Source organism: Procambarus clarkii, chromosome 22 (genome assembly GCF_040958095.1).
Source record: "Procambarus clarkii isolate CNS0578487 chromosome 22, FALCON_Pclarkii_2.0, whole genome shotgun sequence".
NCBI lineage: Eukaryota > Metazoa > Arthropoda > Malacostraca > Decapoda > Cambaridae > Procambarus > Procambarus clarkii.
Window position 1 is genome coordinate 46,475,064 of NC_091171.1, and position 26,763 is coordinate 46,501,826.

At 45.0% G+C, this 26,763-nt stretch overlaps 1 protein-coding gene across 1 annotated transcript in view; it reads right to left on the bottom strand.

Annotated features, from left to right (window-relative positions):
* LOC123761204 (collagen, type I, alpha 1b) overlaps window positions 1–26,548 on the bottom strand; it is a 147,034-nt gene extending 120,486 nt beyond the window's left edge. The window contains exons 1-2 of the mRNA XM_069329270.1: window positions 26,180–26,548; window positions 6,931–7,100 (exon numbers count right to left, since the gene is read on the bottom strand). Coding sequence (XP_069185371.1) covers window positions 6,931–7,059 — 129 coding nt within the window. The 5' untranslated portion in view covers window positions 7,060–7,100; window positions 26,180–26,548. The remainder of the gene's footprint in view (window positions 1–6,930; window positions 7,101–26,179) is intronic.
* Between the last annotated feature and the right edge of the window lie 215 nt (window positions 26,549–26,763).

Below are 26,763 nucleotides of genomic sequence, written 5' to 3' on the forward strand. Positions count from 1 at the left end.
CCCTCTCTCTCTCTCTCTCTCTCTCTCTCTCTCTCCTCTTCCCCACCCCTCTTTCTCTTCCCTTCCCCAACCCCTCCCTCTCTCCTCTTTCCCACCCCCTCTCTCTTCCTTCCTCTCCCCTCTCTTGTCCCTTCTCATCCTTCTCTCTTCCACTTCTTCCCATCCCTCTCTTCCCCACTCCCTTCCCTTCTTCCCAATCCCTCTCTTTCCCACTCCCCAGCTCTCTTCCCCCTCTCCATGTTTTTTTTTTTTTTAAAGACAGGTGGGACACGAGTAGATGCCTTCTGATTCATGTTAGCAGGCTGAAAGTTTGCTTTCTTGAGATATGGACACCAAACAACTGCTGCATACTACAATTTCGGTCTCAAAATAGTCATGAACACTTTCTTTGGTATTTCACTATCCATGTAGTTAAAAGCAAGTCTGAAGTTGGAAAGCATGTGTCTGATTCTCTACAAACCTCATTTAGCACAAACACACTTTGGAGCTGTGCATTTAGTGTTTCACACATTTCCTTTTCATTCTCTGTAAATCTGTTCCCCATTTTATCCTTTACATGCAGCTTATTATTAATAAATTTATAGAAAAGGCCTGGTTCCATTTTGCATTTGTCCAATACACCTTTCTCAAAGTTTCTTCCTGCCTCTCTCCTCACTGCTGTGTAGTTGTTTCTTGCTTGTTTGCATTGCTGGTATATTTGATGGTCAGGCGTCTTCCTGTATTGAGCCTGGTACATTTGAAGGTCAGGCTTCTTCCTGTGTTAAGCCTGGTACATTTGAAGGTCAGGCTTCTTCCTGTATTGAGCCTGGTACATTTGAAGGTCAGGAATCTTCCTGTATTGAGCCTGGTACATTTGAAGGTCAGGCTTCTTCCTGTATTGAGCCTGGTACATTTGAAGGTCAGGCTTCTTCCTGTATTGAGCCTGGTACATTTGAAGGTCAGGAATCTTCCTGTCATAAGCCTGGTACATTTGAAGGTCAGGCTTCTTCCTAAATTGAACTGATTTTGTTGTCTTTTCTGCTCTGACCCTCTCACATTTTCTGCAGAACCAGTCCTCTTTTCTAGTTCTACATCTATGTTTTGGTATAAATTTGTTATGCCTTCGTCATATATCTCACAAAATTTGGCATACATCTCATTTACTTCCATACCTAACAACACGTCTTTCCACTCAAATTCATTAAAGAATTAGCCAAATTGCCCATAGTGTCCAATCATAAAATCAAGGTTTTCAACTGTTTCTTTTTCTCTATTCTCTTCTAGATTATAACACATTGCATATTGTATTTCCATGATGACATGGTCACCCTTACCCAAGGGAGAAGTACTGAATGTCAAATATTTCTTCTTTCCTGGTGAATATCAAATCCAGCATTGATGGAAGATCCCCTTCTTATCTTGAGATTATCTTGAGATGATTTCGGGGCTTTAGTGTCCCCGCAGCCCGTTCCTCGACCAGGCCTCCACCCCCAGGAAGGAGCCCGTGACAGCTGACTAACACCCAGGTACCTATTTACTGCTAGGTAACAGGGGCATTCAGGGTGAAAGAAACTTTGCCCATTTGTTTCTGCCTCGTGCGGGAATCGAACCTGCGCCACAGAATTACGAGTCCTGCGCGCTATCCACCAGGCTACGAGGCCCCCTGCCCTCATTCCCGTGGCCTGCTTAACATGCTCATATAAGAATGTCTCCAGGATGAGGTTTACAAATCTGCCAATCCAAATGTCCTTAATTCTTGTTTTGTAGGCCTCCCACTCCATTGATTTCAAGTTGAATTCACCAAGTGCCAACAATCATGATTTATTATTATCAGATCTTACTATAATCTCTCTCGTGATCATTATGAGGCCCTCTTATTTGTCATCCAGTTCCTCCTCTGTCCATGTGTTGCTGGCTGCTGGGCTTTAGGCATTTATTATTATCAATATCATTTTTCTGTCACAAAGAAATTCAGTAGCTCTTTGGGAATAGTGTATGACCTCATTTAAAATATTATCTTTTAAGTTTTATCTCTATGTTATTGAGACAATATCTGTTATCTTAAGCCAAATTACATCGTTTAGCTCCAGTACTTTTATCTCACTCTATGACAGTATATATGATTTTGAGGAACATGTTCCCTCTTCCATTGTCCTTTACTCCCCTTCTTCTTCATACTTCCTTTAATATTCTTAAAATTCATTCTAGAGACCTTCATTTTCTTGTTCTAATTTAAGAAATTTTCCTTTATAAATCCTTAGCAAATCCTCAATCACTAACCTTTCAAGAAAACCTTCTTTCATTATTTCTTCCACAATGAAACCCTTAAAATATTCTTCTCTTGTGTTGTTCTTCCTTATGGCAGTGGCCATCTTTCTTGTTGACACTGTTTTTGTTTTGAAATAACTTTACCTATCCAAATTTTTTCACTCACTTTTCCATATTTTATCTTGCTAATTTTTCAAATTCCCTATAGCTTTACGATTCCTGAGACATCACTCATGGTCCTCAACTTATGCTACATCATCAACATTACAGTAATTCATTCATTCATACATACATATACATACATACTGTACATATAAAAGAGAGGCAGGGCCAAAGAGCCAAAGATCTACCCCCCATCAAGTATAACTAGGTGATGCAACTAGGTAAATACATACATACATGCATAAGATAATAGACTTATATTTACATTGATAAGGTAAAAGACTACTCTTACAATATGTTCATGAAAGTAGTCAGACAGGTCAGTTTGGAGGGGCAGTAACTAAGCAGTCCCCGAGGCGCAGTGGTAAAGCACTGGACCGGCACTTTGCGAATAATTTTGCCTGGGTTCGTATCCTGGGCCAGGGAGAATTAACCAGGTGCAAATCCTTAACTGTAGCTTCTGTTCACCCAGTAGTGAATGGGTACCTGTTTGTTTAAAGATTTCACAGGGTCATATTCCAGGGAAAAATTAGGATTTACTAAATAAATATAAAAAACACTAAACTCTGTGTATCTAATCAACCAAACAACATAACATAATTGTACGTTACATTGGTGACCCAGACAGTGCCGACAATACCCAGCCCCGACGAACTATAACATGGCCTCTCACTGGGATTCACCCCATCACTGCTGCCTGCTATGGGCCGCTGCCACCTGCAGTGGAACATAGACTGCAACCTCGCCACAGCTGTGACTTTCACTGCGATCCTGCTCCTCTGCTACATCTGGCATCATCACGATCATCTCTTACACATCCGACAACCTCATCAGTAACTACATCACGTGGGATCTACACATCCGACAACCTCATCAGTAACTACATCACGTGGGATCTACAGCCTGTCCTGCCAACTCTCCATCTTTGCCAGGGCACTGCTGTGACGATAGGGACTCCCACCACAGCTGCTCCTTCATCAGATTCATCTACCACATTCATTGCATTCTGCTACTCTACCAACTCCAAGCACTTCACTTGCTCAGTACAGGACCAACAGCTTGCGTTTCTGACTTTTCTTCACCGCTAGGACAATTCAGCTCTAACAGTAATTGCCCCGTTGTCTTGACTAAATGCTTACTTTACTCCCTATGGTCAGTTAGAAAATTTTTCTTCCATGTCAGAAGTCTCCCTGTCTGTCACTCTTCCAGCATGTTCCAGTTTCCAGAACAACCTCATGTGGGACTTCCCTTTCAAAAAACATACTGTCTGTCCATTATTATCTCATCTAGATGTTCTGCCCATTTGGTTTTTAACTATTTGGACACTCCCACTCCCTACACTACCTATTGTAGGACACTCCCTACAATACCTCAAATCCTACCTTACTGACAGGCTCCAATGTGTTTCTGTGAATAATACAATTTCTCCCACCCTACCCATCAACATTGGTGTTCCCCAGGGCAGCATACTTGGCCCTCTCCTCTTTCTCATCTACATTAATGACCTTCCAAATGCCTCCCAACACCTCAAACCAATCCTATTTGCTGACGACACAACCTTCATTTACTCCAGTCCTGATCCCCTTGCTCTAAATGCCACAGTAAATACTGAGCTAAATAAAGTCCACCTGTGGCTAACTGCCAACAAACTCACCCTTAACATTGACAAAACTTTCTATATTCTGTTTGGCAATAAATCCTCTAATCAAATAAATCTCAAAATAAACAATACCCAAATTTGTAACAAATTAGATGGCAAATTCCTTGGCATTCTCATTGACCACAAGCTGAATTTCCAGGGACACATTCTAAACATATCAAAAAAAGTTTCAAAAACTGTGGGCATTCTTTCTAAGATCAGATATTATGTACCACGCCCTGCCCTGGTGACTCTCTATTACTCCCTTATCTATCCATATCTCAACTATGGTATTTGTGCTTGGGGCTCTACTACCCAAAATCACTTACGTCCTCTAATTACTCAACACAAAGCTGCTACAGTATTAGGACAATATCCAATTCTGGCCCCAGACATCACTCGGTACCCCTACTCAAATCCCTGAATATGTTAGACATTAAGTCACTGCACATTCTCTCATGTGTATTATACATATATAAAACGCTAAACTGTAATGCCAATCCTGATCTCAAAAGCTTCATAGAAGGTTGTAACAGAACCCATGAGCACCACACCAGAAATAAATAGTTTTGATATTCCTAGAGTACGACTTAATCAAACCAGAAATGCTCTACAAATCAAGGGGCCCAGAATGTGGAATGACCTTCCCAACCATGTTAAAGACAGTACCTCTCTCAACCAGTTTAAGTTAAAACGAAGCTATACCTAATAAATTCCCTGTAACCTGCCTTACCCCTCTATTGTCAACCCATGTATGTTTTTTGTTTTTTTTTTTTGTTTTTAAAATCAACGCTGTTTTAATGTAATTTTCTGTAATAATTTGTAATTGTATTTGTGCTGTTTTTTCAACAATGTTCCCCCCTCTTTTACCCCTATTTTTATTTGTACTCAACGCATTTTTTTCTTTTTACCCATTAGTTTTAAGCTTTAGTCTGTAGTGTTTTTTCCTGCCCGAAACGCTTTGCGTAATAGTGGCTTTAGGCATTGTATGTACTAGCTCTATCTATAAAGCCAACAAACTTTGTAAAATCTCTTTATGTATGTACCTTTGCCTAAATAAAAATTATTATTATTATTATTATTATTATTATTATTTGTATTTTTTTCTAGTGTTTTAACTACCACACTTGTTAATAATATGGATCTATAATTTAGAGGTTCTTCTTGGCTACCAGTTTTGTAGATTGGAATTATGTTTATACACACACTTCTATTTCTACAATTTTTTTTTTCAATTTTATGTTTTGCCTAAAATGCTTTGCATAATACCTCTAGTGGCTTCATTAGTGTGTAACTCCTGTCCCTACAGTTATACATTACTCCAATGTTCTTTGTACACACATTATTTTGAATAAAAATTAGTACAGTACAGTACTATATTATATATACAGTATTTATTTATGTACAGTAGGTACAGTATATTAAAGTAAATTAATAAGCTTGGAGATAGGTTTTAGTATGTGTTCTCTTTCCACCTCTTTGTTGAACAAGACTCATTCACCATTTTCAGTCCCATAATAATTAATTGATAAAATGGAAAAACACAACTTAAATAGAAAATTGCACAAATCACTGAATGGTGGGAAAATGGGCAGGAGTTCACATCTGGCAACATTTTATAACTAAAATACCTAATATTTTTTGGTAAGCACCAGTATGCTCATTAGTTCCATTCTGTATTTCATTTTGTATCTTTTATAATGATAAAAATAGTTTTCATTTACAGTATTGGTATATCATCTTTGGGAAAATATTTATCTATCGAAAAAATATTTTTAGTGATTTTTCATGGCATACTATATGGAAAATACATTCCTTTTCTGTTTAGAAATGTAATAAAATAAAATAATCTTCTGATGCTTATGCTTATTGATTTTTATTTATTATGAGATTATGTGTTGGGACTACTCTGTTGCAACATGCTCCCCAGACAACTAGGTAGAGGGTCAGTGAGAGGTTACATCATTCACTCCACCACCAGTTTCACCGCCAGCAACACCACTCTCAACACCTTACTCTCCTATGGGGCACCTGTTGCCTCAAACATTGCAGTGTCCCCATTGCTGGCCACACATTAATTCCAGTATCCTTTCTAGCCAGAACCATTATCGACATCATGCCCACTATTATTGTCAAGCCTGTGATTTTAAATATCCCTTGTCTGGCTATCCTCACAGGTGACTTAGGAACCGTTTTATATTCTAGATTAGGTGTGAAGTATTTAGGCGAATTGTTAAATTATGAATCGTTCAAACCCTCTTCTTTAAATGTTCATATGCATTTTCTTTACCAATCTATCATCACCTTCCATTCATTATGACCATGTAATTGGTGAACACTTTTCAAGTTTATTTGTAAAACACTGGCACTACACATCCTTTATGTTACAGTACTGTATAATTATTTCAGATTCTATCTATCCTCCACACACCAGACATGCTCCTCAAACAATCCATCTTCATTGCTCTAATTCCTTTTTGTTTACTATACTGTACATTCAAACAATGTCAGTGATTCGTTCCTATGTATTTGGAGTGTAACCAACACACCTTCATGAAGTCTAATATCTACAGCCATAGCTATCTTGTTCTTCCTAATCTGGTCTTTTATTGCACCAGTCACTTTCGTTCCATGACTCACATACAAATCTAAACTTCACTTGCATCACATTGCCTGTTAGATTAATTTTAACTGAAAATACTTATGATTCACCAAGGAACTTCTGAGATGCCTATTGAAGTTTCTTTTTAAATATATGCTTGCCAGAAGTAACAAGAGAGAGAAGCAGATGAATAGAGAGGTGTGGCAACACACAAGGAGGCCACGACTAGTACCACTTGAGACATGTGCTGCATGTCAACAACACTCGGCAGCTTACGTACCTTGACCTTCTTATCCCTAGGTGTGTGGGAAGCATCCCCGTTCATCTTGGGTCGCTGGTGAGGTCTGGCTGATAGATCGTTGCTACGCTGCGGGGCCGAGTCGTGATGACCTCCAGCCACACCATTCATGGTGACACTCGCCTTCCTCACCTCCACAACACTCACATTACCTGTACAAAACACACGTCTGTTTATTCCATTAAATCATGCACTGGTGATACAGTATTTTCCTCACGAAGAGCTAACATTACTGCAAAAACAAGAGCAGCTCTTCCTGAACTCATTGCCATAAAAATGGCAAAGTAAAACATACTGTAGGCCTATGATGCTTTCAATATTTTTCTGTAGTACAGTATTTAAATTATTCATATACTGTATAGAACCAGTAATCATAAACAATCCAATATACCTTTTTTAACACTATCGGTCACTCTGGACCGGACTCACGTCCATTATTTTTCTCCCGAGTCCTAACTTTGGACCGGACTTGCGTCCACTACAAAAATATTTGTATAAAATTCATTTTTTATCCAATCGACCTCGGGATAGTATCAAAATAAGCACCTTTAGAATGCGCACAATTTGATACCAAAATGAAAGATGTAACATGAAACTTGATGTCCGAACACTTATATGATTATAAATAGGTTTTTGGTCAAAATTTTAAAATATTTGTTAAAATTCTATTTATTGTGCTATTATGTTGGGACTAGTTTTAAAATGCGCGCCTTTACATCACGAACAATTTGATACCAAAATGAAAGATGTAACACAAAAATTTATGTCAGAACACTGGAAAGATATAAATAATTTTGTGATGATGAGCTTCCAGAATTAAAATATTTGTTAAAATTCCAGTTATTGCTCTATTATTATGGGACTAGTTTTAAAATACTCGCCTTTTTATTGCGAACAATTTGATACCAAAATGAAAGACGTAACATGAAAATTGATGTAATCAAAATGAACGAGTATACACATTAGGTTGCAGTACACAAATTGGGTGCTCGTTCACGGGGTAACTTTAGGCTTTTCTGCGGGGAGGCACTCCAGCCTTTTGTACATTATATTCATACACATCTGTAGGGAATTTAATTGTGAACACAATGATACCAAAACGAGCGACATAGCACGAGAATTATGGTGAGAAAAATGGAACGAGTATGCACATTTTACTGATTTTGTGCGCTCACGGGTAACTTTTGCCGACTTTAGGCTTTGCTGTTGGGAGTCACGCCAGGCTTTTGGACATTATATTTATACACACCTGTAGGGAATTTAATTGCGAACACAATGATACCAAAACGAACGATGTAGCACCAGAATTAAGGTGAGAAAACTGAGACGAGTATACACATTTAGGCGTCGCCGCACGCTCGCCCGCACCATTGAGGCCATGACGTCAAAGTCTGCGGCTCGCTCGTGGGGTGCGCGATAGTGTTAAGACATGCTGATGACAATACCCCCTGCATTGACAATTTACAGAAATAATATAGCTGATGACAAAGATGGCAATGCTGATGTATCGTGCTCCTACACCTTTAGCGGTGGAAACTTCAGAAAAATAAATTGAATCGATGTGGTTTTATTTCAAATGTATTACAAAGCAGTTTTAAAATTAACTGAACAAAATATAATTTAAAAATTCCAAACTACCGGTATGTGTAATGCAGCTTATTTGTAAATGAAAATACAACCAAGTTGATCATCTACTGATGGAAGGCATCACATCACTTAAGTCATTGAGTACACACTGAATAATGCAGATGTCTAACCTACAGTAATTAACATTTTGATAAACCTTGGAATAATGTTCATAGGTTGTTTCAACACATGCTTATTACACAACCTGTGGTTTATCAATTATATTTGTTATACTGTATATAAGGTAAAGTCCCTTGTCAGCCACTCCCAGCAAAACAAAACTATAGCCTCAAACACTTGACATAAAACTAAGCCCATAATAAGGTTAGAAACTCTTTAACATTTATTAGTGTTACATGTATAACTAAGAAAGTTATTTAAAAGGACAAAATAGATTTAAAAGTTCTCAATATGTCAGTTCAGAGATAACTATCAGTTCCAGATATTTAGTAACCATTTCACTGCAGCAAGTAATTGCAGTCACACAGCAGGATTATGTCCAAATTTGCAAAACACAAACCGAGTTTACGTAGATATAAAAAGTTTCCACATCCTATAATGGCTGCACGGATGTTCTGTAAGTGAAAACAGAAGTTTGGCTCTAATAGCTGGAACGGTTTGTCAACAACACATGAGAGAGAGAGTAACCACATGAGGATGATCAAAAACTGCAACCATGCCTGTTGCATCAGGTCTGTTGAGACACACACACCCTTGCTTAGCTAGTGCCAGCACTAGAAACTGGCTCCCTCTGCAAAGTGAGAGTAGTTTGGAAATAAAAGATTAACTCAAAACCGAGAAAAAACAGCATTGAATGTAATGAACTGCCTCTTTCTGGTAGGTCCCTGGTGGTTCCTTGGTGCTTGTTGCCTAGCAAGTTCCAATCAATTAATTCCATGCTAGGTCCTTGCGAGTCATATACAGTACAGTATAAGCCTAACTGGGACCAGCAGCCAAAACTTGGCCCTCACTCACAGAGGCCCAAGAGGCAGGGGATAGTAGATCATCCTAACCAAGAAAAGGCCACCAGAAAGGTGGATGAATCAAAACAGATGACAGCAAGATAAACAAAGCTTAGAAAATGGGACAATGAAGCCCAAAGGAACTCGCTCTCCTGTGAACTGCCTCGAACCTTGGAAAGCCAGTGTGAACACTTTCTTTAGTATTTCACTATCCATGTACTGTATTTGAAAGCAATTCTGAAAAGTGCAATTCAAGTGTAGCATAGGTTCCTTACAAAATGTTCTTTACGTGGTTCTCAGGTGATAGTGTTCCGTCTAGAACCACCCCTAGATCTCTCATCAGATTTTTTTTTAAAGATTTTTCACATAATTTGCAGGTTGTGTGTGGTCTATGTTCTTCTATTCCACATTCCAAAACATGGCATTTATTCACATTAAATTCCATTTGCCAAGTGGTGCTCCATACAGTACACTTATTTTGTCCAGATCTTCTTGAAGGGCGTGACAATCATCTAAGTTTCTTATCTTCCCTAGTATCTTATCATCCACAAACATGTTCATATAATTCTGTATTCCATCTGGTATGTCATTTATGTGGACAATGAACATTAGTGCAAGAACTGAACCCTGTGGTATGCTAGTTGTGACATTTCTCCAGTTGGATACATTGCCTCTGATTACTGCCCTAATTTTTCTGTCAGTCAGAACATTTTTCATCCATGTTAGAAACATACCTGTCACTCCTCCAATATTTTCCAGTTTCCAGAACAACCTCTTATGTGGAACTCTGTCGAAAGCCATTTTTAGGTACAGACAGATACGGTCACCCCAACCATCTCTTTCCTGTAAAATCTCTTGTGGCTCAATCATAGAAACTGAGTAAATTCGTTACACAGAATCTTCCAGATTAAAAACCATATTGTCTGTCTGTTAATATATTTTTATCCAGGTGTTTTACCCATTTTGTTCTAATTATTTCTCCAATATTTTGAATATCACACTTGTCAAGATAATGGTCTATAATTGAGAGGATCTTCCCTTCTGCCACTTTTGTCGATTGGAACTGTTAGCCTTTTTCAATACATCTGCTAGGACTCCTGTACACAGAGATGTCTGAAAAACCAGTTGAAGAGTAATGCTGAGCTCAGGTGCACATTCTCTTAGATCCCATGGTGAAACTCCATCTGGGTCAACTGCTTTGTTCTTACTTAGCTCCTGGAGCATTTTTTCCACTTCGTCTCTAAACACCTCTATGTGCTCTATGTTGTTCTCTAGAATTCTTATTATGTCCGATTCTCTGAAGATTTCATTTTGCACAAACACACTTTGAAACTGTTTGTTTAATGATCCACCAATTTCATTTTAATTTTTCGTTATGTGTTTCCCATGTTCAACCTTTGAATATTATCCTTTACCTGCAATTTGCTTTTGATGAATGTATAGAATAGGCCTGGTTCTGTTTGACATTTGTCTGCTATCATTTTCTCAAAATTTCTTTCTGCCTCTCTCTTCACTTCCGTGTAGTTGTTTCTCCCTTCTTTGTACATCATTGCTGGTATGTTTCGGCTTTTGGCCTCTTTCTATATCGATTCCATTTTTGTCTCTTTTGGTCTCTGTCCCTCATGCAATTTCTGTTGAAATTGCATTTGGCCCAACTGCATGGGCCAAATGCCCCTTTTACAGTCCCTTACTCTTTTGTTTTAAATCCTTATTTATAACAAGAGGTTAGTTCATTTTAAACGCTTGTCAAATATTAGGGGAACTCCCGGTTTGCCTCCTGCCTTCTCCTCCTCCTGCCATACTTGCATTCGGGGGGCAGTAACGGGCGTCGTTCCCCAGAGCGGGCAAAAGCGCACCGTTGAGCCTGCCAAAGAGCAGAATAGAAGACTCAACAGCCGCTCACTTGTGTTTTTTTGTTGGTTCTATGATGGGTGCTGGGGCTACAAGAGCATCACACTGATTTGAACATTCAGTGAAAGCAGGATCGTGTATTCCTGCTGAATCACTAAGGAATTCAGGTAGGATATCTCTTACGAGATCGTGCGATGCATGGTAGGAGGAAAGAAAGACTGGGATAGCAATCTGGGAGGCTGTGCGGACACCAAGGCTGCCGAGTCTTACAGGGAGGGTTGCTTGCTTCCACTGATAGTCATCCAATGGCAGGTTCAGGACTTTCACCAGCATGGATCTTGGAAGGGGTGTCATACGCATTTAATTTGGGGCTGTTGTAGGATGGAGAACACCTCAGAAAGTAAGTCAACTTAGGAAGAGATAGGCATCTTGTGAGGAGGAAGAGAGCATCATGGGCATCGATCTTGTCAATCCTGTCCAGCATTCTCCTTGGATCAGTGATTTTTGCATCCAGGACCTCCTTGATTGCATGTGGGCCAATGGGGGCACCCACGAGGGTGCAGTCAGGTGGCTCGACTGAGACTATCTGGAAGAACATTTTTTTGGCCAGTGATGTCTGGGTTGCGGGAGACTATTTTGCATTTCGATGCATTGAGAATGAGGCCCAAGGCTGCTCCTTGCTCCTGGATTTTCCTTGTATCCTCCAAAATGGTATCTGGGGTTCTGGCGAGAGTACCATCATCCAGGTACCAGATGTTTAGCTCGCTTGTCAGACTATCAGTGACCTCTTTGATAGCTAAGCAGAAAAGGAGGGAGGCCAAGGGATCACCTTGTTAGACTCCTTCACAGGAGTCTATTTCATGCTCTCCAAAAAGAAGCTTAGAGTCCCCACTGTAGCACGATCGGATGAATGGGTAAAGGGGACGGAAATGGTTGTGTACAGCCCTGAGGACAGCATCTCTTCTGACTTGATTGAAGGCATTTTTAAAGTCAAGCTTTACTAGTGCCTTCTGGGCCGGAAAATCAGCAATGTAAGCCCTGGTTGATACCTGGTTGATGGGGTTCTGGGAGTTGTTCTACTCCCCAAGCCTGGCCCGAGGCCAAGCTTGACTTGTGAGAGTTTGGTCCACTAGGCTGTTGCTTGGAGTGGCCCGCAGGCCCACATACCTATCACTTTGGTTTTTAGTGAGTGAATGACGGACATAACATCTGCCGGGCTGACTAGTAAAAGGAGCAAAGAGTTAGGATATCTGCCGGTAAAATATGTAGTAATATGTGTCTAGGTCCGGGGGATTTTTCTTGCAAGGTTAGCACCAACTGATGAAAAGAAACTATTAAATTCAGTTGCCATTTCTAAAGTATGTTGCAAGTGTGCAACCATCCTTGGAGAGTTTTATATGCTTGTTATGTGATTGTTGTTTAAATCCTAGGATGTTAGAGATGGCTTTCCATGTACTTTTCATGTTTCCTTTTTCTTCTTTGAATCTAGTCTCATAATAGGAAATTTTCTCTCTTTTTATTATACTGGTAGGCATTGGTGAGCATCTCTTAACTACTTCTTTTGCAAGTATTTCAATCCTATTTTTTTTTTCAAATTCATGTTTCTTGTCAATTGCTTTGAGTATGCCACTTGTGAGCCAAGGCTTGTTTAATCTTTTGGCAGTTACTTGCTTGGTCAGGAGAGGACAGTGAGTGTTGTAGAGGCTTAGAATTTTGGAAAGGAAGATGTTGGCTAATGAATTTATATCCTGTGCATTATTGAATTCAGATTCCCAATTTATACTTGTGAAGTGCATTTGTGAGATTGCCTATTGCTGGGCTGCTTTGCTGTGTAGCCTGAAGGTTGCACAACAGGTAGGAGCAGCAGTAAAAAAAAAGATAACCCAACCCTAGGAATAATCAAGCGTACATTTGACTTTAAGGAAAAAAAGGTAGATTATCGTATCCAAGCATGGAGACCTAATCGTCAGGACATAGCTGCTTTGGAGAAAGACCACCACCAGGCAACAAAAATCATTCCAGAACTAAGTCAACTCTCACACCATGAACAGCTGAAGCCTCAGGGTTAACAACACTGCAAACCAGGCATGACTGGGCGGATCTCATAGAAACTTTTAAAATACCGTACTGAACAATTTTGAGGATGCTGATCTGGACAATTTCTCCCAAAAAGTCAAATGTAACGTAAACAAGGAGCAGTGATTTCAAGGTCAATAAGCCACAATGTAGGACTGAGAACAGGAGATACTTTTTCACCCACAGGATTATAAACCCGTGGAACAACCTACCCGCCAAAGCCATCAATGCCAAACCTGTTAAATTTTAAATTCCAGCTGGAAAAAATCATCAGGACAAATGAGGGAACCTTTGACAAGCCGCAGGCTTCTTTTCCTCATCGAGGCCACTAGTGTGTTATTGGCCCTCAGGTAAATTCAGGCAAGACCAATCCTGGAGTATGCAGCATGGAGTCCATACAATGTCAAAAATAAGACAAAGCTGGAGAAGGTTCAAAGGTATGCCACTAGACTAATCCCAGAACTAAGAGGCATGAGTTATGAGGTAAGGCTTCATAAATTGCATTTCACATGATTGGAAGACAAGAGAGTTTGGGGGTGACATGATTACCACATACAATATTTTCAGCGGGATTGACAGGGGGACATAAAGACATTATTTAACAAGGGTAGTACTCACACAAGGGGACACAGGTGGAAACCGAGTATCCAAATGAGCCACCGAGACATTAGAAAAAACTTTTTCAGTGTCAGAGTAGTTAATATCTGGTTGATACTTGGTTTATGGGGTTCAGGAAGTTCTTCTACTCCCCCAAGCCCAGCCTGAGGCCAAGCTTGACTTGTGAGAGCTTGGTCCACCAGGCTGTTGCTTGGAGCGGCCCGCAGGTCCACATACCCACCACACCCCAGTTGGTCCGGCACTCCTTGGAGAAAATGATCTAGTTTTCTCTTGATGATGTCCACGGTTGTTCCGGCAATATTTCTTATGCTGGCTGGGATGATGTTGAACAATCGTGGACCTCTGATGTTTCTACAGTGTTCTCTGATTGTGCCTATGGCACCCCTGCTCTTCACAGGTTCTATTCTGCATTTTCTTCCATGTTGTTCACTACAGTATGTTGTTATTTTACTGTGTAGATTTGGAACTTGGCCCTCCAGTATCTTCCACGTGTATATTATTTTATATCTCTGTCGTCTTCTTTCTAGTGAGTACATTGGGAGAGCTTTGAGACGATCCCAATAATATAGGTGCTTTATCGCGTCTATGTATGCCGTATATGTTCTCTGTAGTCCCTCGATTTCAGCAATCTCTCCTGCTCTGAAAGGGGAAGCGAGTACAGTACTGAGCGGTACTCAAGACGGGACAGTACAATTGATTTGTATAGTACTGTACAAGCATTGTGATGGGATCCCTGGATTTGAAAGTTCTCGTAATCCATCTGATCATTTTTCTAGCTGACGCAATATTTGCTTGGTTACGCTCCCTAAACGCTAGGTTGTCAGACATCATTATTCCCAAATCCTTTACATGCTGCTTTCCTACTATGGGCACATTTGACTGTGTTTTGTACCCTGTATTATGTTTAAGGTCCTCATTTTTACCGTACCTGAGTACCTGGAATTTATCACTGTTAAACATCATGTTATTTTCTGTTGCCCAGTCGAAAACTTTATTAATATCTGCTTGAAGTTTTCCAATGTCTTCAGCCGAGGTAACTTTCATGCTGATTTCTGTGTCATCTGTAAAGGATGATATGAAGCTGTGACTTGTATTTTTGTCTATATCTGATATGAGAATAAGGAAAAGCAGTGGTGCAAGGACTGTACCCTGAGGTACAGAGCTTTTAACTGCGCTTGGACTCTATTTTATATGATTGACCGTTACTCATTATGTCCTATTTGACAGAAAACTGAGTATCCAGCCTCCTACTTTACCGGTTATTCCCATTGACCTCATTTTGTCTGCTATCACTCCATGATCACTTTTATTGAATGCTTTTGCGAAGTCCGTGTATACCACATCAGCATTCTGTTTTTCTCTCAATGCCTCAGCGATTTTGTAGTAATGGTCAAGTAGCTGTGAGAGGCATGATCTTCCTGCTCTAAATCCATATTGGCCTGGATTGTGGAGGTCATTGGTCTCCATGACACTAGTGACCTGACTAGTGACCTGACTAGTGACTTCCTCCACACTATACTGAGTGCCTGTGCTACTGGCACTTTGCATTTCTTTATAAATATTGAATTCCATAAATCTGGACCCGGAACTGAGTGCATGAGCATGGTTTTCAATTTCTCTTTCAAAATCTAGTACACTCGTGTTGATATCAATTATATTTACAGAGGTTTGAATATCATGCATAAAGAAATTGTCTGGATCTTCTACTTTCATGTTGTTTATTGGAGTGCTAAACATGTTCTCATACTGCTTTTTTAGGATTTCACCAATTTCTTTGTCATCCTCCGTGTATGAACCTTCACTCATACGAATAGGTCCAATACTGGCAGTGATCTTTGCTTTTGATTTCACGTATGTGAAGAAGTATTTTGGATTTTTTTTTATTTCCTAAATTACTTTCTGTTCTAACTGCCTTTCTTCAGTTTGATAGGAGTGTCTCAATTTCCGCTCGATTTCTTCAATCTCCCTATTTAAGTTATTCCTTCTTAAACGGGAAGGTTGTGTCTAACACTATCGCACTCCGTTGCCGACGTCCGTCGTCATGTACAGTATTTTTCTCTCGAGTCATCTCGGTTGCCTCCATCTTGCGTCACGCATTAAAATATTTGTTAAAAATTTAAATTTTATCCAATCAATCTGGGAGTGGTTTTAAAATGAGCGCCTTTAGATTGCTCACAATTTGATACCAAAATGAAAGATGTAACACGAAAATTGATGTCAGAACATTGGAGAGATATAAATAATTTTGTGGTGATGCGCGTCAAAAAGTGTCCATAAGTTAAAATATTTGTTAAAATATCAATTATTGTTCTATTATTATGGGACTAGTTTTAAAATATGCGCCTTTATTTTGTGAACAATTTGATACCAAGATGAAACACATAACACAAAAATTTATGTCAAAACACTGGAAAGATATAAATAATTTTGTGGTGATGAGCGTCAAAAAGTGTCCAAATTTTAAAATATTTGCTAAAATTCCATTTATTGCTTTATTATTACAGGACTAGTTTTAAAATGCGCGCCTTTATATTGCGAACAATTTGATACCAAAATGAAGGACGTAATGCGAGAATTGATGTCAGAAAGATAATAAATGTCAGAACAATAATAAATACTTTTGTGGTCCAAATTTTAAAATATTTGCTAAAATTACATTTATTGTTCTATTACTATGGGACTAGTTTTAAAATATGCGCCTTTATTTTGCGAACAATTTGATACCAAGATGAAACATGTAACACGAAAATTTATGTTATCAAACTGAACGAGTACATATATTAGTCTGCAGGTGTGCCAATTGGTGCTCATTCACGGGTAACTTGGCTGACTTTAGGCTTTGCTGTAGGGAGTCACGCCGGGCTTTTAGACTTTATATGCATATACCCCTGTAGAGAATTCGTTTTGGAAGCATTGTGTTTGCAATAGAACAACGTAGCATGAGAAATAAGGTGAGAAAATTGAAACGAGTATACAAATTTTACTGATTTTGCGCGCTCATAGGTAACTTTGCCGACATTAGACTTTGCTGTGGGAAGTCAAGGCAGGCTTTTGTACCTTATATGCATATACCCCTGAAGGGAATTCTATTGCGAACACAGTGATACCAAAACAAATGACGTAGCACGAGAATTAAGGTGAGAACCGAAACAAGTATACACTTTTCAGTGTTGCCGCACGCTCGCCTGCACCGAACAGCGCATGACGTCGTTTCTGCTGCGCGCTCACATGGAGTGCGATAGTGTTAAGCATTTCCGTTATTTTTTTCTTCTTTTATAGTGTCATCTGCATTCTCTTTCTACGTTGGACCTTTTTCTGGCTTTCCTCAAAGGAACATGTTTCAGACAGACTTGATACGCTTCCGAAGTCAGTTTTTCAATTCCTTCTGTAGGATTTGTAATACTTAGAACAGTTTACCATGGAATGTTTGTAAGTTCCCTGTTTATTTTCTCTCAGTCTATTCTTTTATTATTAAAATTGAATTTACTGAACAACTCCTCTCCCTTGATCAACGTTTTGGGTCTATTCTGAGTATTGATGGAAGTTTGCACTTCAATGGGCTTGTGATCTAAGTATGTGGTATCTGATATCGTAATGTCCCTGATTATGTCTTTATTGTTTGTAAAGACCAGATCAAGAATATTTTCATTTCTTGTTGGCACTGATATCTGCTGGTTGAGTGAAAATTTGTCACAGAATCTAAGTAGTTCTCTAATCTGTGGTTGGTTAGGTCCCAATAGATTTCCTGGTATAATATTATTGTTTGCTATTCTCCACCTTAGACTAGGTAAGTTGAAGTCACCTAGGAAGATAATATCAGGTATCGGGTTCTCCAAATTATCAAGGCTATTCTCTATTTTGTTTATCTGTTCTATGAATTCCTCGGCCGTTGCATCTGGCGGTTTGTATATTAGAATAATAACTAAGTATATTTTCCCTATTTTTACTCCCAGTACCTCTACCATCTCATTTGTAATGTTAAGGAGTTCCGAGCATACAAGGTCTTCCCTAATATACAAACCCACTCCTCCATGTGGCCCCGCTCCTGTGCCAGGTAAGTCCACCACGGGCTCACCATAGCTCGTGCCACTTGGAACTTTTTGTTCCCATTAGCTGAATCTATAACAACAAATGTGACCTAATTACCCTATCACACCTGTATAGGTTATATCCTGGGATCCAGATCTCACTGTCCAAGAATTCCCCTGCATGGGTAAATGGAATGCATTAGGAAGTAATGTGGTGGCGGTAGACTCCATACACAGTTTCAAATGTAGATATGATAAGAGCCCAATAGGCTCAGGAACCTGTACACCTGGTTCCTGACCTGAACCAATAATAGACCACATACAAGTTACAAATTACGTGGAAAGGAATTACAGAACTCTAATAAAGAGCAAGACCTAGGAGTGGTTTTGGATAGTAAGCTGTTGCCAGAGGAACACAAAGAACATTGTGAGAGGAGTGTATGCGTTGCTTTCCAACTTCAGACTTGCTTTTAATTATATGGATGGTGAAATACTAAAGAAACTGTTCTTGACTTTTGAGAGACCAAAATTGGAATATGCAGCAGTTGTATGGTGCTCAAATCTCAAGAAGCACATAAACTGGAAAAGGCGCAAATAGCATTTTACAAAATAGCTTCCGGAACTGAAAAATAAGAGTTATGAGGAGAGACTAAAGGCGTTAAACATGCCAAAACTAGAAGATAGAAGAAAAAGAGGTGATATGATCACCACTTACAAAATACTAACAGGAATTGACTATATTGACAAAGGAGAATTCCTGTAACTAACAACTTTACAAACAAGAGGACACAGATTCAAGCTATGAAAACAAAGGTGTCAAAAAAATATTAGAATGTTTACTTTTTTTGAAAACAGTGATACAGTGGCACCTCGACTTACGATTGCCCCGACTTACGATAATTTCGAGTTACGATATAAATTTGATCGGAAAATGCAACTCGAGTCTCATCAACTAACGACATTTGTTGATACACGTTCAGGTTGACCGAGCGCATGGTTCCTGGTCGCGCAGGCTGACCTGCCTCAGTTTACTAGAGCTGCCCGCTTAGTGACAATCACGTTTATAAGAAATTTTATTTTTTTGGTGATTTTTTGCTTTTTGAACATAAAACTGATTATTATATATCATGCCATGGGTCCCAAGAAAGTCAGTGGTAAGGTTCATCATATGAAAACACATGTGAAGATGACCAGAGGCAGTACAGAATATCCCTTCCTCAAAAATTAAGAAAATGTGTTCAGCACGGGAAGAACTGTAAACTTTTGCTGAAATGACTCACCCAGAGCAAACTGTAGTAGGCCGTTGCCTTAACTTTTTCAATGACACTGTGATGCATCACTACAGACAAATGTTAAAATGAAGGGAAAAAAAAGAGTTGCTAGACAAATTTTTAGTGAGAAACAAGCAGTGAACCACAACCAGGTCCTAGTGGTATGCAGGCAAAATGTAAGAGAGTGAGTACCCCAGAGAAATCATCACTGCCTGATGTTATAATGGAAGGAGACTCCCTTTCCAAACAGTAACACCTCTCCTCCTCGACCCTCCTCACCATCTTCCATACGCCAACAGGAGTCATCAGTAAAGGTAATAACTTGTACATACTTTTGTAGTGAAGATTTGGGTGAATTAGGTATAAAATTTACTTTGAAGTTAATTTTTTTAAGAGTCAGGAACGGAATAATTCATTTCTTTTTATTTCTTATGGGAAAAATTGTTTTGACTTACGATACGTCTCTGGGAACATATTCCCATTGTAAATCGAGGCCCCACTGTAGATGGTTGGAATAAACTAAGTGAGGTGGTAGTGGAGGCCAAAACCGTCAGTAGTTTCAAAGCGTTATACGACAAAGAGTACGGGGAACACGGGACACCATGAGCGTAGCCCTCATCCTGTAACTACACTTAGGTAATTACCAGTTGACTGACAGTTGAGAGGCAGGACCAAAAAGCCCAATCTCAATCCCTGCAAACACTAGTCGAGTACAATTAGCTGAGCACGTTCTTATTGGTCCACCGAACCTCTGTCCATCACCCGATTCTTTCCTGTCCATCACCATCTATTCAAGGTGCAACACTACTAAAGTTGTCGCATAATGATGATGACAGGCAGCAGTCAAGTTGTCTCATAATGATGACAGGCAGCAGTCAAGTTGTCTCATAATGATGACAGGCAGCAGTCAAGTTGTCTCATAATGATGACAGGCAGCAGTCAAGTTGTCTCATAACGATGATGACAGGCAGCAGTCAAGTTGTCTCATAACGATGATGACAGGCAGCAGTCAAGTTGTCTCATAACGATGATGACAGGCAGCAGTCAAGTTATCTCATAATAATGATGACAGGCAGCAGTCAAGTTGTCTCATAACGATGATGACAGGCAGCAGTCAAGTTATCTCATAATAATGATGACAGGCAGCAGTCAAGTTATCTCATAATAATGATGACAGGCAGCAGTCAAGTTGTCTCATAACAATGATGACAGGCAGCAGTCACGTTGTCTCATAATGATGACAAGCAGTACTCAACATCAAAGACTGTTCTATGCAACAAGTTGGCTGACATGCTGCCAATTCACATTCCTCTGCAACAGCACATCATACTGAATTCCATTTACCGATAAGTGTAGCATATAACGGTGTACACAGAACCACAATTAATGTATATTTTCTGAAAATAACACCAATAGTTTCTCCAGTTCAAAATACAGGCCATTACTGTCCACTTGAGGGCAGTGTGAAAAACCTTCACTATCTGAAAAATATTATATATCTCAGTTTGTTTATCCCAGCTGCTTAAGAGTCTGGATAATCCTGGTTGAACATTGTGGCATGGGGGCATGGAATGAGAGTCCCTTGTGTGGCACTGATGAGATAGGAGGGGGGGGGGTGGTAGATTGGCTGGGGTGGTAGGCCCAGACACAGAGGAAATGGTGGTAGGCTAGATCAGGTAGTTGTATACTAGGATGATAGGCTGAAGCATTGGCTGGTAGGCATTGGCAGAGGGTGGTTGGGCTAGGGCAGAGGGTGTGGGGGGTGGATGGCCATGGAAGGGGAGGGGTTTGCCAGGCAGGGGGGTGGTTGGCCAGGGGCAGGGGGTGGTTGGCCAGGGGCAGGGGGTGGTTGGCCAGGGGCAGGGGGTGGTTGGCCAGGGGCAGGGGGTGGTTGGCCAGGGGCAGGGGGTGGTTGGCCAGGGCAGGGGGGGTTGGCAGGGGCAAGGGGGGGTTGACCAGGGCAGGGGGATTGTTGGCCATTGGGTAGGGGAGGGGTGGTTGGCCTGGGTAGGGGAGGGGTGGTTGGCCTGGGTAGGGGAGGGGTGGTTGGCCTGGGTAGGGGAGGGGTGATTGGCCAGGGCAAGGGGGGTGGTTGGCTAGGGCAGGGGGGGGGTTGGCCAGGGCAGGGGGAAAGTTAGCCAGGGCAGGGGGGGGGGTTGGCTAGGGCGGGGGGGGGGGTTGGCCAGGGCAGGGGGGAAAGTTGGCCAGGGCAGGGGGGAAAGTTAGCCAGGGCAGGGGGAAAGTTAGCCAGGGCAGGGGGAAAGTTAGCCAGGGCAGGGGGAAAGTTAGCCAGGGCAGGGGGGGGGGTGGTTGGCCAGGACAGGGGAGGGGGGTGGTTGGCCAGGACAGGGGGGGTGGTTGGCCAAGGCACGGGGGGTGGTTGCCAGGGCAGGGGGGGAGGGTTTTGGGTTGGCTAGGGCAGGGGGGTGGCTGGCCATGGCAGGTCAGTGGTTGGCCAGGGCAGGAGGGGGTTGGCCAGGGCAGGGGGGGCTGGTTGGCCAGGGGCAGGGGTGGGTGGCCAGGGGCAGGTGGTTGGCCAGGGGCAGGTGGTTGGCCAGGGGCAGGGGGGGGGGTTGGCCAGGGCAGTAGGGGTGGATGGCCAGGGCAGGGGGGGGGGTGGTTGGCCATGGCAGGGGGGGGGGGGGTTGGCCAGGGCAGGGGGGGGGTTGGCCAGGGCAGGGGGGGGGGGGTTGGCCAGGGCAGGGGGGGGGGTTAGCCAGGGTGGGTGGTTGGGCAGGGTAGGGGGGGGGTTGTTGGGCAGGGTAGGGGGGGTGGTTGTTGGGCAGGGTAGGGGGGGTTGTTGGGCAGGTGGGGGGTTGTTGGGCAGGGGGGGGGCTGGTTGGCCAGGGCAGTAGGGGTGGTTGGCCAGGGCAGTAGGGGTGGTTGGCCAGGGCAGGGGGGGTGGTTGGCCAGGGCAGGGGGGGTGGTTGGCCAGGGCAGGGAGGGTGGTTGGTCAGGGCAGGGGGGGGGTGGTTGGCCAGGGCCGGGGGGGGGGTTGGTTGGGAATGGCAGTAGGGGTGGTTGGCCAAGGCAGGGGGTGGTTAGGCAGGGCGGGTGGTTGGGCAGGGCAGGGGGAGGTGGTTGGGCAGGGCAGTAAGGGTGGTTGGCCAGGGCAGGGGGAGGTGGTTGGGCAGGCCAGTAGGGGTGGTTGGCCAGGGCAGGGGGAGGAAGTGGTTGGGCAGGGCAGTAGGGGTGGTTGGCCAGGGCAGGGGGGGGGAGGTGGTTGGGCAGGGCAGTAGGGGTGGTTGGCCAGGACAGGGGGGGAGGTGGTTGGGCAGGGCAGTATGGGTGGTTGGCCAGGGCAGGGGGGGGAGGTGGTTGGGCAGGGCAGTAGGGGTGGTTGGCCAGGGCAGGGGGGAGGTGGTTGGGCAGGGGAGGGGGGGGTGGTTGGGCAGGGGAGGGGGGGGTGGTTGGGCAGGGCAGGGGGGGGGGTGGTTGGGCAGGGCAGGGGGGCAGGGCAAGGGGGGGGGGTTGGCCAGGGCAGGAGGAGGTTGGTCAGGGCAGGGGGGGGTAGTTGGCCAGGGCAGGGAGGGGGTGGTTGGCCAGGGCAGGGGGGGGGCAGAGCAAAGGGGGGGGTGGTTGGCCAGGGCAGGAGGGGTGGTGGACCAGGGCAGGGGGGGGGGAGGTGGTGGACCAGGGCAGGGGGGGGGGGGAGGTGGTGGACCAGGGCAGGGGGGGGGAGGTGGTTGGCCAGGGCAGGAGGGTGGTTGGCCAGGGCTGGGGGGTGGTGGTGGTGGGCCAGGGCAGGGGGGAAGGTGGTTGGCCAGGGCAGGGTGGTGATTGGCCAGGGCAGGGGGGGGGGGTGGTTGGCTAGGGTATGGGGGGTTGGCCAGGGCAGGGGGGGTGGTGGTTGGCCAGGGCCGGGGGGGTGGTGGTTGGCCAGGGCAGGGGGGGTGGTGGTTGGCCAGGGCAGGGGGGGTGGTGGTTGGCCAGGGCAGGGGGGGGTGGTGGTTGGCCAGGGCAGGGGGGGGTGGTGGTTGGGCAGGGGGGCGGTGGTGGTTGGCCAGGGCAGGGGGGGCGGTGGTGGTTGGCCAGGGCAGGGGGGGCGGTGGTGGTTGGCCAGGGCAGGGGGGGCGGTGGTGGTTGGCCAGGGCAGGGGGGGTGGTGGTGGTGGTGGTTGGCCAGGGCAGGGGGGGTGGTGGTGGTGGTGGTTGGCCAGGGCAGGGGGGGTGGTGGTGGTGGTTGGCCAGGGCAGGGGGGGTGGTGGTGGTGGTTGGCCAGGGCAGGGGGGGTGGTGGTGGTTGGCCAGGGCAGGGGGGGTGGTGGTGGTTGGCCAGGGCAGGGGGGGGTGGTGGTGGTTGGCCAGGGCAGGGGGGGGTGGTGGTGGTTGGCCAGGGCAGGGGGGGGTGGTGGTGGTTGGCCAGGGCAGGGGGGTGGTGGTGGTTGGCCAGGGCAGGGGGGGGGTGGTGGTGGTTGGCCAGGGCAGGAGGGGGTGGTGGTGGTTGGCCAGGGCAGGAGGGGGTGGTGGTGGTTGGCCAGGGCAGGAGGGGGTGGTGGTGGTTGGCCAGGGCAGGGGGTGGTGGTTGGCCAGGGCAGGGGGAGTGGTGGTTGGCCAGGGCAGGGGGGGTTGGTGGTTGGCCAGGGCAGGGGGGGTTGGTGGTTGGCCAGGGCAGGGGGGGGGGTGGTGGTTGGCCAGGGCAGGGGGGGTGGTGGTTGGCCAGGGCAGGGGGGTGGTGGTTGGCCAGGGCAGGGGGTGGTTAGCTAAGGCAGGGGTGGTTGGCTAGGGAAGGGGGTGCTTGGCTAGGGCAGGGGGTGGTTGGCTAGGGCCTGGCAGTGGTTGGCAAGGGTAGGGGGTGGTTGGCGAGGGTAGTGGGTGGTTGGCTAGGGCATGGCAGTGGTTGGCTAGGGCAGAGGGTGGTTGGCTAGGGCATGGCAGTGGTTGGCTAGGGCAGGGGGTGGTTGGCTAGGGCATGGCAGTGGTTGGCTAGGGCAGGGGGTGGTTGGCTAGAGCATGACAATGGTTGGCTAGAGCATGGCAATGGTTGGCTAGAGCATGGCAATGGTTGGCTAGAGCATGGCAATGGTTGGCTAGGGCATGGTGGTGATTGGTTAGGGCATGGTGGTGGTTGGCTAGGGCATGGCGGTGGTTGGCTAGGGCATGGCAGTGGTTGGATAGGGCATGGCAGTGGTTGGCTAGGGCATGGCAGTGGTTGGCTAGAGCATGGCAGTGGTTGGCTAGGGCATGGCAGTGGTTGGCTAGGGCATGGCAGTGGTTGGCTAGGGCATGACAGTGGTTGGCTAGGGCATGGCAGTGGTTGGCTAGGGCATGACAGTGGTTGGCTAGGGCATGACAGTGGTTGGCTAGGGCATGGCAGTGGTTGGCTAGGGCATGGCAGTGGTTGGCTAGGGCATGGCAGTGGTTGGCTAGGGCATGGCGGTGATTGGCTAGGGCATGGTGGTGATTGGCTACAACAGAGGGTTGTTGGCTAGGGAAAGGGTGATTGGCTAGGGAAGGGGTGATTAGGAAGGGGGGGGTGATTGGCTATGGAATGGGTGATTGGCTAATGAAGGGGGTGATTGGGTAGGGGGGGTTGGATAGGGCTGGGGGGGTTGGATAGGGCTGGGGGGGGGTTGGATAGGGCTGGGGGGGGTTGGATAGGGCTGGGGGGGTTGGCTAGGGCAGGGGGTGATTGGGTAGGACTGGTTACAGTAGACTGGGTCAGAGGAAGGGGTAGACTGGGGCTGGGTGGGGTGGTAGGCTGGGGCCACCACCTCTGCTATGCCTCAGCAGGGGTGGTAGTCTATAGTCATATAAATCTATGCCTGATTTACCCGATATGTAAGCTAGGATGGTGAATGCAAGGCTGTGGCTAGGGCAATGGTCGTCTGAAATAGGGGTTCAATGCAGAGGGTGAAGGGCTAGAGCAGTTTAAATTTCAGATTGAAAAAAAAACTGAGGAATAATGGGAAAACCATTGACTTGTTGCAATCATCCTGTTGAGACCACTAGAGATGGTGGCTTTCAGGTAAATTCAGGTAGGTTGTGACAGGGAAATAGTAGACCAAGGTGGTGGTAGTGGTGGTAGGAAGGGCAGGGGATGGCAAGTCAAGGGAGGGGTGAGAGGCCTAGGTGGGTGGTGGTAGGCTGGTCTCGTGGGGTGCAGGCCAAGGCAGTAGAGTAGGCTTTGGTAGGGGTGAGAGGCCACAACAGGGGGTGGTAGGCCTAGGCTGGGGGGAGTAGGCCATATCAGGGGGGGTAGAAGGCTGGACTAGGAGATGGCAGGTCAAGGCAGGGGTGGTAGAGTTAGGTTGGGGTGGGAAGCCAGAGCAGAGACTGGTAGGGAAAGTTGTGGGGTGATAGGCATGTCGCAGGTAGTAGGCTGGGCTAGGGAATGGTAGGCTGGGGGTGCCTTAGGCCAAATTGGGTGGTGGTAGGCTGTGGCAGGGGGGTTGTAAGTAAAGATTAGGGTGGTAAGTTGTGCCTGGGGGGTGATAGGCTGGGCTAGGGAGTGGTAGGTCAGGGCAGGGGCAGTAGGCCGGGTCAGGCCCCTACGCCTACAAGAGGCCTAGGGCGCCTCCTCCACTTATCAGAGCCTTGCCCACCCATTTAGGGCCGTGCCACCCCCACAACACCCCACACAGCGGCGAGGGCGGGCGTGAGGTGAGGGCGTGTGTGGGTGTGGAGGTACCGGCGAGGCCAGGGCAGGCACGGGGGGAGTATTAGCCAGAATTACAAGGCCATGTAGAGGCCAGAGTTGCCAACTGGCAGCGCTGCTCCTGCCAACAGCTGGCCAACACCACCACCTTCACTCAACATTTACTCCCACCTCTCACTAACTACGCCTCCCACAACACTCACCTTTCGATACGTGTAAGCTTTGGTGTTCATAACGCACACTTGTTTCGGTAAATCACCCGCAGAGACATCAAGTACAGGGTTGAATCTTAAAGTAAACTCCTAAGCTAGAAAACATAGATGGAACGTCAAGTGACGACTAGTGCACCCCAGGCAAAATAACAAACCACTCCTCATCGTCTCGCAACCTCTTCTAAACCCCTCATAAGTCACCCTCGCAACCCGTCACCCACTACATCCACACCAGCGGAATTATTCCTGGGTGGAGCAGAGTGTGGGAGGCGGCGGTGGGAGAGGAGGGATGTTATATATGGGAGAGGAAAGTGTAAAAGGCGGCGGGAGGGGAGGAGAGTGTTGGAACGGTCGGGGAGTGGGATGGGCCGGGTGGCCGCCGGGACTCTCTTCACATCACAAGAAAACTTTATAACTCATCCAAATTGACAAAATATCACCGCACTTGATTGTGTAAGGGAGGACTATTGAAACAACGTGTGTGGCGATGTGGCTTTGTCTTTTCTTCGATTATTCTTGGGCGGAAAGTGTATATATAATCCTTCAATATAGTTCATTAGGAAACGACTTCAATT